This window comes from Sugiyamaella lignohabitans, chromosome D (assembly GCF_001640025.1).
Source record: "Sugiyamaella lignohabitans strain CBS 10342 chromosome D, complete sequence".
NCBI classification, from domain to species: domain Eukaryota; kingdom Fungi; phylum Ascomycota; class Dipodascomycetes; order Dipodascales; family Trichomonascaceae; genus Sugiyamaella; species Sugiyamaella lignohabitans.
The window spans coordinates 1,229,832-1,241,333 of NC_031673.1; the positions used below are offsets into that span (position 1 = coordinate 1,229,832).

General features: G+C 41.1%; 6 protein-coding genes across 6 annotated transcripts; 4 read left to right on the plus strand and 2 right to left on the minus strand.

Annotated features, from left to right (window-relative positions):
* Positions 1-1,203: 1,203 nt before the first annotated feature.
* Positions 1,204-2,988, plus strand: FRS1 (phenylalanine--tRNA ligase subunit beta; the record flags this gene model as incomplete). Its single annotated transcript, XM_018882125.1, has 1 exon — positions 1,204-2,988. One exon carries the CDS (start codon positions 1,204-1,206, stop codon positions 2,986-2,988), a length of 1,785 nt encoding a protein of 594 aa, XP_018736533.1.
* Positions 2,989-3,348: 360 nt separating this feature from the next.
* AWJ20_5013 (uncharacterized protein) lies at positions 3,349-4,113 on the plus strand (the record flags this gene model as incomplete). Its single annotated transcript, XM_018882126.1, has 1 exon — positions 3,349-4,113. One exon carries the CDS (start codon positions 3,349-3,351, stop codon positions 4,111-4,113), a length of 765 nt encoding a protein of 254 aa, XP_018736534.1.
* Positions 4,114-4,152: 39 nt separating this feature from the next.
* On the minus strand, positions 4,153-6,345 carry AWJ20_5014 (uncharacterized protein; the record flags this gene model as incomplete). Its single annotated transcript, XM_018882127.1, has 1 exon — positions 4,153-6,345. One exon carries the CDS (start codon positions 6,343-6,345, stop codon positions 4,153-4,155), a length of 2,193 nt encoding a protein of 730 aa, XP_018736535.1.
* Positions 6,346-8,575: 2,230 nt separating this feature from the next.
* Positions 8,576-8,962, plus strand: SBA1 (Sba1p; the record flags this gene model as incomplete). Its single annotated transcript, XM_018882128.1, has 1 exon — positions 8,576-8,962. One exon carries the CDS (start codon positions 8,576-8,578, stop codon positions 8,960-8,962), a length of 387 nt encoding a protein of 128 aa, XP_018736536.1.
* Positions 8,963-9,171: 209 nt separating this feature from the next.
* Positions 9,172-10,215, minus strand: TMA46 (Tma46p; the record flags this gene model as incomplete). Its single annotated transcript, XM_018882129.1, has 1 exon — positions 9,172-10,215. The coding sequence occupies one exon, from the start codon at positions 10,213-10,215 to the stop codon at positions 9,172-9,174; it is 1,044 nt and encodes a 347-aa protein (XP_018736537.1).
* Positions 10,216-10,439: 224 nt separating this feature from the next.
* SWD3 (Swd3p) lies at positions 10,440-11,450 on the plus strand (the record flags this gene model as incomplete). Its single annotated transcript, XM_018882130.1, has 1 exon — positions 10,440-11,450. The coding sequence occupies one exon, from the start codon at positions 10,440-10,442 to the stop codon at positions 11,448-11,450; it is 1,011 nt and encodes a 336-aa protein (XP_018736538.1).
* Between the last annotated feature and the right edge of the window lie 52 nt (positions 11,451-11,502).

Sequence of the window (11,502 nt, forward strand, 5' to 3'; positions counted from 1 at the left end):
ATCAGTAAGGAGACCAATTTGTTGGGTTGATAATTTCGAGAAGTCGAAAATCTTGTGAATAACTATGTCCGGATGTCGAATCTCAGAACTCTTAATTGGAACTATGTCTTATCCTAACTCTGTTAACCACTGGATGAAATTAGAGATAGTTGCAAAGGGATGTGTGACGTTAATTAACAAGCCAGCTGGTTGACAACTACCCAAATATTGAAACTAGTAGAATAATTCTACCACTTTGACACAAAAAACTGACGCTGGATTTTTGCTCGTCTTACGCAAGGTTTCGGTGTAAGATAGCAAGATGTATATAACGGATGGATGTCGTAATACAAACAGTACTACTATAGGATGCAAGACAACGGTATGGGTCTTGCGTATGCACCGCCGTTCTGCACTAAATAGTGTTCCGTAAAATAAATGCTTTTGATTAACCTAATAAGCCTACTCTAAAACCACTTAGGATGAACCTTAAGACTTAACAAATTATCTGCTGTAATCCGTGCTATACTTCTCACAAGATTTCAAAGTGTTGGTTTGGTCAAACCAGCTGGTAAAGGCTACCACTCAGTGCATGTGTTGGTCGCACGGCGCTATTAGGTATTACCCTGTTCTAGTTAGATAAGCAAGGGGGAGCTGCCGGCAATGGAGTTAATTATAGTATATTGGTTAGAGATTCAGATATTCTACTGATGATTCCTGGGTAAATAGGAGGTATAGTGGCAGTATATAAATTTTTTTCCTTCAGCTAAGATCGCTACGCTTTATCTGCTTTTAAGACCCTAAATAATAGGAGCTTGATTACGTCTCTCCTGATCTACCTCCAGCCAGCCGCACAGGTGGCCTGGAGCAGATTTCGGCGCAAAAACAAGCGGAATCAGCTGATTGTGCCAGACTATTTGTACTAAGTATACATCACTTAAGCCAGACGGTATGGCTCATGAGTGGGTAATATTAGAGAAATAATAGCTCTGTAAATTTTCAAATCTTCTCTTTTTCATTCATATGGGTTGGGGGCTACTTCAGCCGTTGGGCGGTGGAGTTTTCTGTGTCAGGTGACTGGCTACTCCCCTCCTATTGACGCACTAGATCTGACCTAACCCTATGACACTTCGAGCCCAATATCACGGCGACAGATGAATTTTTTAATCACTGAAGACAACTAAATAGTCCGTGCGACATTGTTTGATTGATAACGTTTCAACAATGCCTACCATTGCTGTTGACAAAGAAGATCTTTACAAGTCTCTTGGTAGAGAGTATACCACTGAGGAATTTGATGAGTTATGTTTTGAATTCGGTATTGAATTAGATGAAGATACTTCTCAATCAGACCTACCTGCTGGCGAAAGACCGCAATTAAAGATTGAAATTCCAGCCAATCGTTACGACATGTTGTGTTTCGAAGGTATTTCAAAAGCACTCAATGTCTTTTTATCGCGTGAAAAGGCTCCTAATTTCAAGTTAGTGGAAGCCCCTAAGGAGAAGCAGATAACTATTGTTGTGGACCCTAGTACTGAAAAAGTGCGCCCTTACGTCGCTGGTGCAGTTCTCCGAGGTGTTCATTTTAATCAACGCTCGTATGATTCTTTTATCTCTTTGCAAGAGAAGCTACATGCCAATATTTGTAGAAACCGGTCCTTAGTAGCAATTGGTACTCACGATTTGTCTAAAATCAAAGGGTCCAAAATAAGCTATACTGGTGTTGTTCCTGAGAAAGTTAAGTTTGCTCCCTTAAACCAAACCAAGGTAATGACTGGTCCTGAACTTATGGAGTTCTATGAGAAAGATAGAAATATTGGTAAATATCTCCATTTGATCCGTGATTCTGATGTCTACCCAATATTCTACGACGAAGAAGAGAATGTGCTTTCCATGCCCCCCATTATCAACTCCAATAAAACTAAAATCAGTTTAGAAACCAACGACATTTTTATCGATCTTAGTGGTACCGATAAGACTAAAATTGAGGTGGTAGTTAATCAAATCGTGGCTATGTTCTCAAGATATTCCTCTACTCCTTTTACCATCGAACCAGTTAAGATTATCTCAGAACACAACAATCTTTCTAGAACATGTCCTAACATCAGCCCTCGTAAAACAACTGCGGAAGTGGATTATATAAACTCGGTTCTTGGCCTTAAGTTGTCACCCCAAGAAATTTGTGACTTGCTTTCCAAAATGATGCTAGAAGCTACTCCCTCAGCTAATTCCTCAAACCTTCTTGATGTTACTATCCCAATTACGCGATCAGACATTCTCCATCAATGTGATATAATGGAGGATGCTGGAATCGCCTATGGCTTTAATAACCTCAACCGCACATTTCCCGCTGATTCATTCACGATTGGTGAGCCTCTTCCCATTAACAAGGTGTCTGATATTGTTCGTCGTGAAGTTGCTATGGCTGGATGGACTGAAGTTATGGCATTAACCTTGTGCTCTCATGACGAGAATTTCGCATTCCTGAACCGCAAAGATAATGGTACCGAGGCTGTTCACTTGGAAAACCCCAAGACAGCTGAGTATCAAGTTGTGCGTACTTCCCTGCTTCCAGGTTTGCTGAAAACAATCAAAGAGAATCGTAAGCATTCTCTCCCTCTTAAAATCTTCGAGGTCTCTGATGTTGTATTTAAGGATACATCTCTAGAGCGCCAAGCCTATAATAACCGTCGCTTCGGCGCTGTCTATGCCGGAAAGACTAGTGGTTTTGAAATTGTACACGGTCTTCTTGATAGAGTCATGAAGATGCTCCGTGTACCATGGTCAGATGAGAAGTCTGACGAGCGTGGATATTGGATCTCTGAGCTTAACAATCCCACTTACTTTCCAGGAAGGGGCGCTAGCATTTGGTACCAAGAAGCAAAAGGTTCCAGTCCTCGCCAGATCGGTACTCTGGGCGTTTTGCATCCTCAGGTTCTTTCTAATTTTGAGATCCCTTATGTTGCCTCTAGCATTGAATTGGACGTAGAAACGTTCCTTATCAAATAATTTTAGAATGATTAATAAACATTAGATGTCGCTTTTAGAGTTCTCTAATAAATAAAACATTGTGCTTGCTTCTATTGTGTACCTTATTTGATCTACATATACAAACAGTTGAGTGACCTTTTTGTAAATAAACTTTTAGTACGTATTGTGCAAATTAGTATAAAACTATATGATCGCCGATATTAAACTAAACCAGTTTGATATCTCTTTCAAGGTATATATCCAATTTTTGTCGTCCACATAACTTTTATATGTCGTCCCCCTTTCTCCGGATTATTGCAGTACCCCGCACTATTCATGCATTATCTGCATCTTGGCTGACCGTGAAGTCTTCATTTAGATCACTTCCATATCGCAAAAATGTCCATAGCAGCAAGGATATCTTCTACGGTGAGAGCTTCTGCTTCACTAGTAGTCGTCTCACCATGCAACAGTATTCTCTTTATGCTCAGACCCTCAAAGGGAACGTTTCCTAAAACCCATGTGTTTCCAGGCGGGGCGTTGGACGAGTCAGATATATCTCTGGAATATTGTGCTGTGAGAGAGACATATGAAGAAACAGGACTATTGATTTTGCCACAGAAAGATCTAACACACACGCCCGTGGTTCACGAGAGAGGAAGATTCCCAGGTTATCGTGAGGCAGTTGTGTCGACTACTGGAATAGACCCACTCAAACTTGATTGGTCCTCAAACAGCGGCCTGTCGCGATTATCTGAATGGACAACACCGACCGCACTGAAACAGAAGAAAAGATTTGTAACCCAATTTTTTGTTTACTTCAGCGAAGAGAAATTAGATTTCAGCCACATTTCACCAAACAATGAAGTACAAAAAGTGGAATGGTTAACAGCTACTCAGGCTCTAGAAGACTTCAAGACGGGGAAAGTTGCCCTTATGCCTCCACAGTTTTATTTGCTTTCTAGTATCAAGGAGAGTGGAGTTCTGACATCTATAAAACTGCTCAGTGACCGTAAGTTTCAACCATCCCTCAAAAAGAAATATGATGACGGGCGCATTGAGCTCGATTGGGGTAAAGGGGAGTCTGGAATACTGACCTATGATGGAGAGGGGGTCATCCGTGATATTCAGCATGTTAGAAATCATAATATTAGCCAATTATAGTACCAAATGTATTTACATATCTAGCGAAAGAGACTGTAGTTATAATACAATATCCTCAATAAATAAATCATCTTTTACGTCCCTACCGCGGGATAACTCATATGTAAGCACGAGTCCATCTAAATACACAACATCCAATCTATATTTCGGGTTCAAAACTTGATCGCAACCAGTTTTTATAGGACTAACAGCAATGCCGACTAGAACACGTAACCTAGTACCCTCAAAGAGAACTTTCTCGACGTCAGGAAATGCGTATTCCTGCCTCAACCCAAAAATCCCTCGATACTGGGTTAGTCGAAAGACAGAAATCGCACCAATCTGAGATACTACCACAACAGCAGATAACGGTCTAATAATCTGTACAATATTGAGACGGTCAAAGTATATCTCATCTGAGCCGTAAGGGGATTCCCAATTAAATACATTTGACCTTGCTGCATTACAAAACAAATCCTCAGCCTGACAGAGGTATATACTCTTCTTTGTTGTAATCAGGAAAAACTTGTTCTTGAAGGGAGGATTACGAAGGTGTGAGAACGATTTTCCATGCTGACTTAAATATGCAGACATCATCTCCTCTTTGTTCATACAAAGCGGAAGACTATAGTACGGGTTCTGAGACACGGAAGACCAAGATGTAAAACTTGAAGAAAGTTTTTGGATATCTCTCGAATCAATTTCATTAGTGACAAAGCGAATAGCCGGATAATCCAGTAGATCATGATCAGATGATTGAGACTTGATATCAGCAATATCTAGGCCACTTAGAGTCTTCTTATTCACTCTGATAATGAATTTGAACAAGGGCTCTTCAGCCAACCACAAGTTACCCGTAACTTCAAACAGGTTCGATACAGCTTTGAAATCACTCTCATATAAAGAGTTTATGGACCATCCTTCTTGTTTAAGATTTTCTTCAAAGTACCACATTCCATTGCGCAACGGTTCCATGTTGTGTCTCTCACTACGATCACCAGAACTTTCATTGTCGGTTTCAATATCTGTATTCACTGGGCTTTGATCCATATATTCGTCCAAATTAAAATCGTGTCTGGTGGTCACAGATTCGGAGGCCTCAGGAGAATCCAATATTTCATCCTCGGAATCAACGCTCTCCATTGAGCTCAACTGGTTCTCCTCAACTTTGCGCTCACCGCTACTGTCACCAAACAAAAATGACCACATGCAAACTTGCCCAGATATAGATACACATGAAACATAACATACCCCTTCTTCTGGAGCTTCCACCTCAATGAAATCAACATCAGGGATATTGTGGTCTAAAACCGGAGATTCAATAATTTCAATTTCATCCACAGAGACCTGGCCATCTAGATACGGACCCAAGCAGAAAACACGGACAACACATGAATTGTCTGAAGTAGCTAACAGTCTTTTTGATTTGTGAATAGAGAGCCCCCATGCAGATTTCAGACACCGCAAAGTTAGGAATGGGCTAGTTATAGTGTAATTATTCGCTGAAGTTTCTTCCGAGGCAGCTTGCCTGCGTATAAATACAGATTCCAGTGACGATATAGGCCTATGATTGGACAGAGAAGAATAGGAATGTGGTCCAGCATTCCTCTTCTTCACAGCCTTGAGAATCTGTCCAGTATACCACAGTTGAATTCTTCCATCATCACCTGCGCTGATAAGAACCTCTTTATCAGCAAGTTGTGAGACCATCAAAAAATTGATTCCATGAGGATCCGTAGTCCAGTTTGCACCTGCTCTCATCTCTGGTGTTGTTTGCGAAGGCCTTGTTTCCATTTTAAAAATCGGCCGCTCTTCTGGTCGACGAGTTATCGCACTGTATTCGTATACCAAAATTTGAGACCTATCCGCAATAAATAAGATATCCCAAATTTGGCTCGCCGCTACTATGTTATTGCGAAGAATTGGTAAACCTGGCACAGATATCTCGGTATGGCCACAGAAATCCAGCTTAAGTGAATCTCGATACTGGTCCCCGGGTTGCTTCAAAGGCAGCGCGTGACTTCCAAAGGGGTCGGACCTGGGCTCATTGCCACTAATATCACCGAGTATTTGCGAGCCGGATGAATTATCACTGCTTCTATCATCACCATTATCAACAGAGGTAACGGCTTGAGGTTCACTATCTTGGAGCTCGATACCGCTCGTGTTATTTACGGAACTAGCTTCCAGGGTATCCGATTCACTCTCCGACCAATCGGTTGATGAGACTGATACATACGAGGAGTCTGCCATAGCTCTGAAATGGAATGAGACTATTCAGTGATACTTGTACATCATTTATCACTAAACAGAAACTGTTAACTAATGTTAAGATGGATCACAACGGGCCCCAATATGATAACAACCGATAAGGCTGATTCTGGCTGCAACATACTTCCGTATGCAGGGTGCTAACAGCGTGCAATTGATATGCGCATATAATAAATAAAACTAAAATAAATAAAAGACTATTCTCTACTTATGAAGCATTTGGATTAAAACACTTCAAATCTTATGCATATCTGTATTTTAACACTTAACCAAAGTTTCTTTTAAATTGTTAAAATCCGATTGAACTGCGGCCACAGCCTTATCTGGCCACATGGAATTTCTCTTCGGGAATACCCAGCCTTGATCTGTTATAGAATAATTCCAATCAGTTAAGTTGAATGGAGTTGCCATAGCCGGTAAACTTCCGTTTTCGATATCAAACCACTCATAAAACAAAAACCAGAAACCAATGTTTCGTTTCATAGATACGCTCACATCCTCAATGCTTAATGTGACTTTGCGAGCTTCTCCTGTGACCTCTATCACTCCGATACAAATTTCTGTGCTTGCAATATAACTCTCCTCATTTTGAAGCATAGCGTCCGACAGACCGTTATTGAAGTGAAGTCCAAGAGGAGGGAACGATCTGAAACTGGCAGAAACCCCGTCCGACTCGTTCACCGAAAATTTTAAGCTTGCAAGTCTGTAGTGAGACTCAAATGAGATATTCAGGTAGATCTTATATCGACCTGGTAGCAGTACTGATGACATCTGCAGCCTCAAAAACGTAACATTGGCGGCATGTAACGTGTTGCCCCAAGGGTTTAAAATTGAGTGAGGCGGAAGAATACGCCATGGTCCACGTCTCAAAGGAACGTCCTCACCCTTCTCAATGCTCCAAATTTCTTCCTGGGTGCTCACGTCCACATTGTTATGTGTAATGAATAAATAAGTTTTGCGTAGAACGATAAGAATCGTTGTCCATAGTAAGGTTTGCGGCATTTTACACTCAACACCATCCTTAAGAATTCTAGCACGACGCCAAATCTCGATGGTACTTGAGCTTCCATGAATAATCCTATCGATAAACGGAGTGATGTCCTTGCCAAATGATCTGTAGATCTGGACCCTAGCTAAATCCTGTCCAAGTCGTGAAAACCGTCTGCAGCAAGTAAGGGTGTTCAAAAAAAGGGAGCTAGGAAACCATATGGGTCGTTTGCCTTCGCCATCATCAGTGTAAAGTCGATAATCTTCATCGATATATTCCAGAATCTTGATCACGATTTCGTCCGGCAGCAAGTCAAACAACTTTGAATTTGAATGTACTGAATTCCCTTCTATGTTAATTAACTTCCCAGACATTTTTACAAGTTGGTTCCATAGCGGAGCTGTGATATGGAAAAAAAAATGGTATTTATATTCCACTGACGTCGGCAATATGTAAAAGAATAAAGCTATTGATGTTTGAAGTGTGGGGTCATATGTACTTTGTTGTCGCAATCATGCATAGAATAAAAGGCACAGCAGATGTCAGATGAGGTAGCTTCTCCAGTATTTTGATCTGATTCAGTAAGGTAGCCGTCAATAAGTAGCCGCCGTAGGCGCCATACCCGCCATAACCGCTGCGGCACAGGTATATATACACCTCGAATGTAAACATTTGTTAACGTAGCATAATCGCCACTTTCTGCCTCTAACCGCGTGCGCGGCCGAACTAACGGACAGTTGGCTATGGGAGCAGCATATCATGTTGCTGGGAGAATATTCTAGTACTCACAGTTGAATACTTATAGCTAGACGTGAATATTTCTCCAAACATATAAATATATTGTTCAACACCAGTTACACGGTAAAAATAGAAAGTCTATCAAAAATCAGAATATCACAATCATGTCGGGACATACATATTTTCCAGAAGGTAGGTTACAATTTCTATTTAATAGGTGACAGGAGGATAAAATTCCACCAAGACCTTATTTGCTAACAGTTCATAGTTTTATGGGCACAAAGGTCCAATGCCGATGAAATTGAGAAGAACGTTCTTTATGTTACATTTAACGTTCAAGATTTAGACAGTCCCAAGGTCTCACTCACGTCCACGGAGCTTAAGTTCGAAGGTGTCAGTTCTGATGATGAGACCAAAAAGTATGCTATCAACATTGAGTTTTACGACGAGATTGATGTTGAGCACTCGAAGAGACACACAACTGGAATGGGTCTGTTTTTCGTGCTTCGAAAGAAGAAGGCTAGTGCTGAATACTGGCCAAGATTGACTAAGGAGAAGAAGAAGCACCCTTTTATCAAAACTGACTTTGACAAGTGGGTCGATGAAGATGAGCAAGATACTGTTGACGATTCCGAAAACCTGGCTGGTGGTATGGGAATGGGAGGTGGTGAAGGTGGATTCGACTTCTCTCAATTGGCAGGAGGTGCTGGTGGTCCTGGTGGCTTTGATTTCTCTCAACTTGCTGGCCTTGGCGGTGGTGCTGGTGGAGCTGATCTCAGTGGACTAGGTGAAGATGAGTTAGCTTCTCTTCAAGCCGAATCTGGCGAGGCAGATGCTACAGAGGAAGTGGAGGAGGTTACTGAGTCAAAATAAAACCAGGTTGTAAATACGCTTAAATAACAATATTTTTGTAGAGCCGCGCTCTTCAAAACAATAATATACTTCCGATTACAATTAGATAATTGTTATATATCCTTTAATCTATTAAAGCCGGATATCGTTTTCTAGATAGATCGATATTTATCCCGCCAACATGCTGTTCGTAAATTCGTTTATAGCAGCTACTCAGTCCGTCCTTAACCTCATGCTTCTATTTCATTGGTGTTAATATTTTGCTGGTCGGATTTAACAGATCCATCAGGCTCATTATTCGGGTTATCCTCATCATCACTTTCAACCCTTCTCCTGAGCTCTGAAAGGTCCCAAGCATCATTACCATCGTCTTCATCATCGAACGCAACAAATTTGCCAGAATCCAACAGTTGTTTGCCACTGAGGACTTTGTTTCCAGACTTTTGCTGCTTCTGTAACTCTTGCTCTTCTTGTGCTTTCTTCTTTGCAATTCTCTCTTCCTTCCATTTAGTAAAGGACTCCAGAGTAATTGGAGTCAAGTTTTTAGGAAGTTTTTGTCGTTCTGTCTCAATGAAATCCTCCAATGTAATCTCTGGCTGATTTGCAGCGTTTTGTCTCTCTAATCGCAGCTCTTCCTTGGTCTTTAGTTTGAATCCTGGTGGAAGTGAGTGTTTATATTTACAAGTATCACCTCCGTTTGGACAAACCCAAAACCAACCATATTTGCCGTTCTCTACAGCATCAATGAAATATTTACAAATGATATCAGTTGTAGTTTTTGGGTTGCCGTGCTTGGAAAGTACAACGCTCCGGAGCTTTTCCTCGTCCCATTTATCCATAGTATCATTTTGCTTTTCTTCTTCACGATTGTCTGAGTACAAATCTTTTTTAGCAGCCTTTCTCTCGATGTCAAGGTTATGACTGAATTTACACTTTGCACCCTTCGTACATAGGCCCTGTTTGAAAAACGAACATAGTACTGACTTTGGATCAACTCCAAAAGGAACCTTTTGCGTAGCAACTGGCTTGAAGAGCTCTGCTGCTTCCAGTCTAGCCTTCTCTGCAGCCTTCTTTTCGGCAGCTCTCCTCTCTGCTTCGGCCTCTTTACGCTTCTGTGCAGCTGATGAGCTAGCGCTTTGTGATTCCACTTGCTTAACAAAAGCTTGAACTCTTGACGATTTATTTTTGTTTTTAAGTCCGAAAGTTTTATCACTGACGGCCTGCTGTTTCTTAGCAGCCTTCGTTTTTGCTGATTCCTGCTGCTTTTTTGCCATATTACCTAACTCCAAATTTAAACCCTTCCTGAAATCCTCTTTCTTGATGTTGTATTTCTCAATATACTTCTTGGTTCTCAACTAAGTAAAAAAATGAATCCCATTTTCTATTTTGATCGTGTGAGTTTTCATTTTCACTCGCGCATCACGTGATACGACTCAGCCGTACTACTAGTCTCTAAGTCGTACGTGAAGGCATCATTAAGACTTCTAAGCGTAATCAAATGGTTCCTTCTTCGGAGTTAAAGAAGGAGAATCTAATTATTTCGGATGGGAGCTACTATGCGAAACCAATTTTTGTTTCAGAACATGAGCTAAGGTCGAAAAGATATGATAGCAGTCACAGGGGTCCAGTAACAGCGGTTAAATTCAGTCCGGACGGTAGATATGTAGCTTCAAGTTCAGCAGACCGAACAATTAAGATTTGGAATGTTTTAGATGGCTCTCTTATGAATACTTTAGAGGGACATATTCAAGGAGTCTCTGATATCTCATGGGAGCCGGGTTCAGAAATAGTGGCATCGGCGTCAGATGATAAGACTGTAAGGATATGGGACATATTTTCTGGCAAGGCGCTGCGCATCCTGAGAGGTCATACACACCACGTTATTTCTTTATCATTTAATTACAAGGGTAATTTATTAGCTACAGGTTCTGCAGATGAAAATGTTCGATTGTGGGATGTCAAAAATGGCAAATGCTTAAAAGTCTTAGCTGCACATACCCAGCCTGTGTCAGCCGTTGATTTTTCCAGGGATGGAACTATTTTGACTTCCTCAAGCCACGATGGACTCATACGTCTCTGGGATACTGCGTCTGGCCATTGTCTTTTTACTCTTGTTGGAGCTACAAACACTCCTGTAATGTACGTACGTTTTTGCCCTAATGGTAAATACTTACTGGCGTCGACTCTTGATGGCTGTATTCGTCTATGGGATTATATGAGGAATGTTTGCGTTAAAACATATAATGCTGATGGCAAGGAATGGAAATATTCCAGTCCCAGTGTATTCATCTCTAGCCCAGGAGGTTCTATGATTGCCCAAGCATATTGTGAAGGAAAATTGGGTGTATGGAATGTTCAAGACAAGCAGCTGGTTGGTGAGTTGGAACATTCTGGTTCGGTTTTAGGCACAGATATTGACAAGGAAGGTAAGCTTTTAGTTACATCCAGTAGCTCTGGAACAATTAAAATCTGGTCTATTCGCTATTCGAGTTTTGGGCAACTCCAGTAGGGATTGATTTCAATTTATAACTTTAAAATGTTCGCTTTATTGATGACAAACT